General features: G+C 45.2%; 1 protein-coding gene across 1 annotated transcript; it reads right to left on the reverse strand.

The window, feature by feature from the left end:
* Positions 1 to 6,539: 6,539 nt before the first annotated feature.
* Positions 6,540 to 8,182, reverse strand: LOC103698515 (IRK-interacting protein-like). Its single transcript, XM_008780541.6, has 2 exons — positions 8,082 to 8,182; positions 6,540 to 7,979 (listed from the first exon to the last, which is right to left on the reverse strand). Exons 1-2 carry the CDS (start codon positions 8,142 to 8,144, stop codon positions 6,603 to 6,605), a joined length of 1,440 nt encoding a protein of 479 aa, XP_008778763.3. The 5' UTR covers positions 8,145 to 8,182; the 3' UTR covers positions 6,540 to 6,602.
* Between the last annotated feature and the right edge of the window lie 806 nt (positions 8,183 to 8,988).

Genomic DNA, 8,988 nt, shown 5'->3' on the forward strand with positions numbered 1-8,988 from the left:
GATCATCATTCTGATGTTTATGAGCACTTAGCATGGTATCACTACAGGAAAAGTCGGTTTTAGCAACGCTTTTTTGCCGACGCTTTTCACAAGCATCGGCAATTTTTGGTCTAGCGTCAAAATTTGTGGTCTAGCGTCAAAATTTGCCGACGCTTATAAAAAGCGTCAGCAAAAGACGACGTTAATAAGCGTCGGTGTAGTCGCCGGCCTAAGACGACGCTAAAAAGCGTCGTCGGAAGCTAACATTCCACCAACATCACGCTAAATCCCAACGAGCCCTCTCTCTCTTTCCGTTTTCTTGGCCACCGCCCTTTACCCTCAACCCATTCCAGAGATCGAAGAGAAAACGGAACCCCCTCCCCATTCCTCGCCCATTCCTCGTCTTCTCTCTCTTTCTCTCTCATCATCATCGCCCCCCCTCCCTAACCCCCTCCAGATTCAAGAAGCAGAACGGCTCCGGCGATGATGTCTTCGCCCGCCTCTTCGCCGCCTCCTTGGATCCCGACTCCGCCCCCCTCTCCCTCAAACCGCGGATCCTCAAGTCCCGCTTCGTCGCCGGCGAGACCCTCTATGGCCTCTTCCTCCTGCACTCCTCCCCGACCCTCGCCAAGATCGCCGGCCTTGCCGGCTACGACTACGTGGTCGTCGACATGGAGCACGGCTCTGGCGGCATCCCGGAAGCCCTCCCCTGCCTCCTCGCCCTCGCCGCCACCCGCACCCCGGCCATCCTCCGCCTTCCGGAGCTCTCCGCCGCCTGGGCCAAGAAGGCCCTCGATCTCAGCCCCCAGGGACTCATGTTCCCCATGATCGAGTCCCTCGGTACCGCCGAGCTCGCCGTCTCATTCTGCCGTTTCCCGCCGCGCGGCGTCCGCGAGTCCGTCCACACAGTGGTGCGCGCCTCCGCCTACGGCATCGACGACGGCTACCTGGCGCCGGTTGATGAGGAGCTGCTGGTGATGTGCCAGTGGAGACGGCGGCGGGGCTGGCGGAGATCGAGGCGATCACCGGCGTCGAGGGGGTCGACGTGGTGCAGATGGAGCCGCTGGATCTGAGCGCGAGCATGGGATCCTAGGAACCAGGAGGTGAGGGATGCGATGAAGGATATCATATGAAGATGAGAAGGATATCTGTGGGGTCCTAGGAATCGGGCGGAGAATGTGAAGATGAGAGGATATCATATGGTAACAGGGGCAGTGGATGTGGGGATTTTTCAGCAGGCGGCGGTGGAGGACGTGCGGCGGTGGAGGAGCACGGAGGTGGACATTGGGGAGGAATCGAGGAAACGAGGCTCTGATTCAAAATAATTTTTAAAATATTTTTAAAAAAAAATATTTATAACGATGCTTTAAAGGGTCACTAAATGGGTTTTTAGTGACACTTAAAAGTGTCGCTAAAAGACGTCGCTGAAAATCACCTTAGCGATGCTTTCCAAAAGCGTCGGCAATTCTTTTTTCCACTCTGAAATAGCCGACCCTTTAGCAACGCTTTTAAAAGCAGCAAAAGACTGACGCTTATAAGCGTCGGTAAAGGCCTTAAAAAGCGTCGCCAAATCTTGTTTTTCTTGTAGTATATATATGGTAGTCATTTTAGATATGAATTTAGTGAACGACCTCTATATGCAAGTTAACAAGAGCAGATGAGGTAATTGAGATATTTGTACAAGCAAGATGAAGAAGAGAAATAAGCAACCGATATGGGCCATCATGCACAGAAGAATGGATTATTAGAAGTAATGTGATGCATGAAGGAGATGTACACTGATCTTTCATTGCAATTTCCTTTTTCTCCTTCATGTTTTTTCCTGTAATATTAGTTTTCTTTGTTCCTTTTGATGCTGATGAAAGAAAGGAACTTCGGTGATGACATATCAACGTCTGTATGGATAATAGGAAAGAGCAAAATGGAAAGAAGTGAGAACAAAAGAGATAAACATTATCTGATTTCAATCTTCCTTTTTCTTACATGTTCATGCAACAAGACTCCCTTCTTCATAAAATCAACATGTTGTAGACTTTTATGGAGCAACCCGTGAATAGACCTCCCAAAAAAAAAAAAAAAATCTTTGGTGCTCCTCACCTGTAATGGTTTTCATATGCTTGATTAAGAGGCTTTTCTATAGACTTCTTTTTATAGCATGTCACTGATTGTTGTAATGTTGATAGTGCGTATTAATACATATTGGAAGAAATCATTGCGACGTATTTCCGTCTAGTTTTATTGGCTAGATCTGTCTGCTTAGTCAGATGTGGCATTCCTTTCCCCTTTCTTCTGTTTTGGTTCTCATGAAATGTTGCCTAATATCTGTAGTTCCTGTTTTCTTTCAGGAGTTGATTGGGAAACTTAGTAAAGGAAAACTACCAAAAGATGAGTATCCATGTATGAGTGACCCAAGTCCTACTTTCCGAGAAGCCTCACAGAGTGTACCAGTTCGGACAGCGCATTCTCAGCCTGCTCACTTCATGAGATCCAGGCGGACTGCCACATGGGCTAGGCCTCGAAATTCTGAAGATGGCCGTTCAAGGTATATATGGTGGCAATAATTCCAGTTCTCAAAACATTTCTCATGTGTGCTTCCAAGTAATCCTGCAGGAATATAATATCATGTTGTCAAATATTTTCATTTTGTTTCTACATAATTGAAATAGCAAGTGCGTGTGGTCTTGCTATTTACTCGTAGGTCTCTGAATTGCCTGCCTAATCTCAAATATTCCAACCTCCATCAGTCTTCTTTCTCTTGCTGAGCATTGGTTTTTTCAGTGATTCTACATTGAGGCATGCATCAAGTGATTTCAAAAGGATGGGCCAGCGTATTTTTATCTTCATCATTGGTGGAATGACTCGATCTGAGGTACATGCTTTGAACTTTCATTATTGAATTGTATTTAGATTCATCCTTGAATGCCTATATCAGCTACGTGTGGTTCACAAGCTTACATCAAAGCTGAAGAGAGAAGTCATCCTCAGCTCATCTAGTCCTGATGATCCTCCCCAGTTCATTACGGTGAGTCAATGAAATTGACATGATAAATTACCCATGCAAGTTTCATTTCTCTTCCCTAGATATTTCCTATTTCAGATGTAGGTTTGTTGTGGAATTCCTTGATATGATCTGGAAACAACTTCACTGATCCATGTTGAATTGCATGTGTCAAAACGTAACCACCCGATCTACTTCAAACTGCTATGTAGCATAGGCTTCACAAATGCCTTACAAAATGATTGTTTTAGGCATGCCCTAGTATAGATTTAACTTGTACTCCATTATCGCGGATAAAAGTTACATGCTGATTCTATGATTGAAGTGATTGCATTTATTTTTCAAGACAAGCAGTCTCTATGTCAAAAAGCTTATAAGTCAAACTAAAGAGCCTGCCTGTTGATTTCTAACTGCAGAAGCTGAAGATGATGTCAGCTCAAGAACTTTCACTGGATGACCTTCAGATTTAGTCTATGTTTCACAGTTGATGTTCTAAGGCTTGTATGCACTCGCTGCAGGTTGGACCCCTCATTGTAATCATAGTCCGTCTCATGTTCTTTTTCTTTATATCAGTTTCTTATCATAATTCTTTTCATCAAACCACTCCAAACTACACGATGGATGCCTTGAGCTGATTTAGGCTTCCAGCAGCAATTGTACCCTGTCGGCCTTTTCCTGTGCGAAGATGCAGCTAGTCGTTTCAGAATTCAGTCTTAGATTGTATAAAGGATTCATTGCATTCACTCGACCATGCAAATGTGTGAAATATAAGCATCTATTTTTTAGATTAAAGATATATTACCACTTTACATTTAGTGAACAACAATTTTTTTCTAGTGTCATACATTTAAGGCCCTTTTTATGCTTTCTGATGTTTTAATTGTGCACATTCAAGGTAATTTCTGTTGTATATTGAACTGTTAAGAACAATTACTATGCCCATGCATCATGGATGTAAACAATGAATGCTTCATTATAGATATGATTTAGTTAAAATGTGTGGTGCTGCTTGATCAGATTGGTGGTTATCGGTACTGTTGTCAACAGAGCTGAGCTTAGCTCATGCTCGCCTGGAAATAAATTCAAATAAACTTGATTTGGATAAAACTGAAGCAAGCTTGAACCTGGTTAATAGGATTGCTATTGACCTGGTTAATAGGATTGCTATTGATTTCAAGTTCACGCCAAGCCTAAAAGCAACCTGGCTTGATAAAGTTCGAAATTGTGAAATTGTATATGCTAGCATATAAGCAATCATTGAATCTAATCCAACAGAATGACCTTTGGTTCAATTAGCATATATATAATCGACCATTTGATCAAGCTTGAACCAAGCTCAATTCTAGCTTCATTCAAGCTTGATACAATCTTGAAAATTGCAACTTGGTCAATGTTGCTCAGCTGCTCGAAGTAGACGAGCTGAGTTTGGTTTGAAATTTGGCACAACCAAGTAGCAAAACATACCAAGTTTGATATCAACTTTCAAGGTCGAATTTAGTCTCGAGCCAAGCTTGACCGGCATCACACCCAAGCTTGATCGAGCTTTTCCTAATATCAGATTATATTCTCAAAATGGATTAACAGGGGCTTTTATTTAGGCTCAATATATGTAAACTGAAATGATGATAAATAGTTCTGGTGGCTGATTAGTATGGGAAAAAACAGCTGAGCAAATATTGGTGACAAAATTCCCCTCTTTGGCATCTGTTCCATTAGCTTTTGGTTCAGACCTGGAATATAAAACAATCTTGGAACAACACTAATGCCATGCAGTGCTTGGCATATTATTCTTCCAATGAGGCCAGAATTTAGCACTAACGATGGCAGCTTCTTGATGTATTTGGCTTCCGGATGCATGAACTATGCTCCCTTTCCGGAGTTGTTTATTGTTGTGTTTTCTAAGAGGTTCACAGGCTGTTGATTGTTTGTTAATGCCAAATGACTCCACGCCTAACTTTTAGCCCGCCATTGATGGCAGACTGGACCTTGCATCCAAACAACACATCAATTAATCCTGGATGACCAACATAGTAATCAAAATTAAACATAAAATGGCCCTCGCCTACGGTAGCCAAAGGGCTGTACAATTTCTAGGCATTATGATGAATCTGAAAAGTTTCACAAGCTCCTGCACCATGTCCACCATATGGTGAGTACTACTTTGCAGTGCTTAACAAGAATAATGCCTAGAATTCCAGTTTACCAAAACAAAATAATGTAGAGTTCCTAAATTGTTTCGCAACCTCTATTGCCATTACCATTAGATAGAGTATAGTACTGCAATGCTTCATAATAACAACATGGAAACCTTGAATTGCTTTGATAAGATCTAACATCATGGTGAATGTTTTAAGACTCAAGCAGGTTAACAGGTCAACCTGCTTGACCTGCCACTTGAGATCAATTAGGGTTGATTGAATAAAAATTTGTTTCATACAAGAAATCATTCAACTCTCTCATCTAAGCGATTCAAGTATTTAAGCGGCATGGTTCAAATCGGTCAAGCCATCCAGATCATCTCTATGATAGGTCAAAATTGGTCGGAAAGCAAATGTTAACAACAACTACAACAATACAAAGAGTAAAAAAGAGAAGACATCTTGGTAAATCTCTTTGCTGCTGGAAAGTTATCTTCCATTATCTCTTATCCACCACCACAAACGAAGAAGCTCCCAAACCTTAAGGCATCCTACTCTTTTAGCTTAGTGCCCCTTCTATTCTATCATCATCATAAAATAAACTTCAAATCAAGATTCACCATTTCGGTACCAGAACCCATACTAATACTATCATATTACTATATCTGTATGCTCGATACGGGAGCTATTTTCGCGTACCTATACTTGATACACTTCCCATAGATATTTGATATTAATATGGTACATTACAAGCAGTATATATCGGTACCAATTAGCATCCACTTCCCTTCCATTCACTCTTCTCGGAACTCCTCTATCATTGCAGCCCATCAGGAATGGCCATCACAAAAAAGTGCTAACTCCAATTGTCATAGTCGATAAGTTAGCATCTGCTTTGCTTTGCTTTTCCTTTTTCAGCCAAGGCTCTAAATCCCCTTCTACAACTGACACAGTTGACTAACAATCAAACAGCAATGACCCATGGCCTGGCCACAAAGAGGTCCAGCCTGGTTCAGCAAGTTACATTGTCATGACATGTTGAAACAAATTAATTCATAAATTCACAAGAATTATTTTGAAACAATACGGACATATACTTCCTCCATCCATAAAAAGATATCACTCTATATATTTTCAAAAATAGAAATATTGCTCGTATTAGGACGATAAGAACAAAATGATACCAATGAAAATTGAAGTTCATTATTTCTGGTTTTTCATGTCAAGCTAGGTCCTTATACTTTGATGTCTTAGGTTTTAGTATGGAGGTAGGTGAGATAGATCAGTCCACCTCATGAAACTGTTTCACCTCAGATTTGGAACCTTATAAGTAAATATTCTGTTTATGGGATACTTTTTTGTGCCAACCTAACATGTCGCATGGATATGTGAAGATATGCACACATCGAAAAATCCAAAAGAGATTAACATAAATACAAACTTTATTTTATTTCCCTTCACATCTAAAAACCTTAGAAGCAAAATAATCAAACCTTCCCATACTTCACCTCTTGGTTATGCTGTAGAAAACTGTTATTACAAGCGCTCTTACTGCCATTATTGCTGTAGCTATTACAACTGTTACTGTACACACACAGCACCTTACACTTGACCAGCCCGCAGCAGCTGGTGTACACGTGGAACCCGGGGGCCACCATCATCTTCACGCTCACCGGTTCGAGCCGGGTGACCCGGTCGGCCGCGATGTCCTCCATGAACCGTGGGTCGAACCGGACCCCCCGGTCCACCCTGAGTACGGGCACCGCCGGGTGCACGGACCGCGCCAGGAGCCGCACAACCCACGTCCCCTTGGCCGCCCCGAAGAACGCCTCGAGCAGAGCCTCCGGCCACGCCCGGGCCCACCCGAGCAACCCCACCACCTCGCTCATCTTCCGGTCACAAAAACGGCTCAAGCCTTCGCTATAGAACCGGGTTCCTTTGCTCAGAACCTCGCCCCAACCGATCCTCCGGACCGCCTCGTAGGCGGCCTGGTTCGCCTCGCAACGGGCCGCGGGGTCGACAGCCTCGTCCGGCTCGCCCTCGCCGAACCCCGCGTAGAAAATCCGGTTCAGCAGGGCCTCCATGTAGAAGAGCAGGCCGCCCGGCTTCCGCCGCCACTGGCCGGTGGAGTGGGGATGTAGCAGGACGGCGACCTGGTCCGGCCGGAGCTGGGCGGTGAGGGAGCGGCTCAGGTGGCGGACCGCGGCGCGTGCGTCGGAGACGGCCCGGATGAAGGGCTCGACCGGGAAAGCGGACCCGGTCGGGGATGGAACCGGGTTGGGGGAGGAGCAGCGGTCGAGGGCGGCCTGGAGGTCGTGGCAGTAGGACTCTAGCCGGCCAAGCTTGCGCTCCAGCTCGGAGAGGGAGTACTTAATTCGGGAGGACTCGAGGAGAGCCTCGTCGCGCTTCCGGGTGGCGTGGACGAGCTTCCGGGAGAGCTCCTCCGCGGTGAGGCGCCACTCGTCGGCGGAGGAGGCGGCGGAGGAGACGGCGGAGGAGGAGGAGGGGGCGGCCGCGGAGGAGGGGGAGCGGGGGCTGCGGCGGGTGATGGAGAGGAAGAGGGAGCGGAGGAGCCCGGCGGGGGAGGGACTGAGGGAGGAGGGATGCTTGAGGCGGTTGGTGTCGAGGGGGACGATGGAGATTTTCTCCCGGGCGGAGGGCCGGCAGTTGGTGCAGGAAACCGAGGGGTCGTCGCCGTCGCCTTCAGCCGCGCCGTTGAATGTGGAGGACAGCTTCTTGGAAGCCGTCGATTTGGAGGACGGGAGAGGTGTAGGTTGGTTCTTGTAGGGCCTGGAAGCCGTCGTCTCTTCTTCATCTTTTATCGCCAACTCCCCGTCTCCTCGCCCTTTCTCGTTTTCCAAAATCTATGAACAGTTTGAAGAAAGGCATAAAACTTAAGGGGAAAAAAAACTTTAGGAAGTTAAGAGAATTAATCCGTGGGGATTAGAGAAAAGAAGAATACTTACAGGGGTGAAGAGGGGAGTTCGAGGAGGAGGAGAAGGGCGAGCAGGGGAAGAGGGAGAAGCCATGGGGGAGGTGCAGGCCTTCCCTTGCTTTTGTCTTTTGAGTTCCCTAATTTTGAGTGCAGTATGGAATTAAATGCTGATGGACGGCGCTGGAGTCACAATAACGAGGGGTGGGACCCGGACTCGCTCACGTATTAATGGCAAGGAACTCATTTTGTATTAGAGCCGTGTTTGCCTTTTTTTTTTTTTTTTTTTTTTTGTGTGTTTTCTTGATAATTAGGAGTGTTTGTTTTGATAATGCGACGATTGGCAGGGCCGAGCTCGTCGCTGGTGGAGCGGGTTAAGAACTTTGTTTCACAGGATGTAGATTTTAGGGGTAGAGAACACTAGAACAGAGGAGGGGGTCCATGAGGGTGGTAGTTGGGTTCGGTGGGATTTAATAAATACACCAGCTTAAGGTTCAGCCATGCATAGGTTTGATGGAAGTGGATATTTGCCGGGTCACTCCGTAATAAGTGTTCAGAGTTGTATCTTTTCACCTCCACCCTTGGATCGAATCTTGCAGAGAACTCCACACCTTCGTTCAATGATCCGCACGGATCTTTAAGCTACTATTGTGTTTGGGTTGTATCTTTGGCGTGAAACAATGATTCACTTCATGACATCAACTATTGGATTGCATATACCCTAAAAAATTATTAGAAGGTGCAATGACTGCTCCAAGACCAACGATGAAAGAAAAAAATTGAAGTGTTTTGAAATTTGTCCAAAATACGATTTGATGGTTGATGTTGCGAAGGTAACTCACTTTTTTTTGTGTGCAAAAAAAACAATCTAAACCTGCATAATTTGATGGTAGATTCATGCAAGGGAGATGAATCCTCCCCTTGCGCAAAGATACACCCCA

The sequence above is a fragment of the Phoenix dactylifera genome, chromosome 6 (assembly GCF_051530095.1).
Source record: "Phoenix dactylifera cultivar Ajwa chromosome 6, Ajwa_hap1_PhDact_Kaust_v1.1, whole genome shotgun sequence".
Lineage (NCBI taxonomy): Eukaryota > Viridiplantae > Streptophyta > Magnoliopsida > Arecales > Arecaceae > Phoenix > Phoenix dactylifera.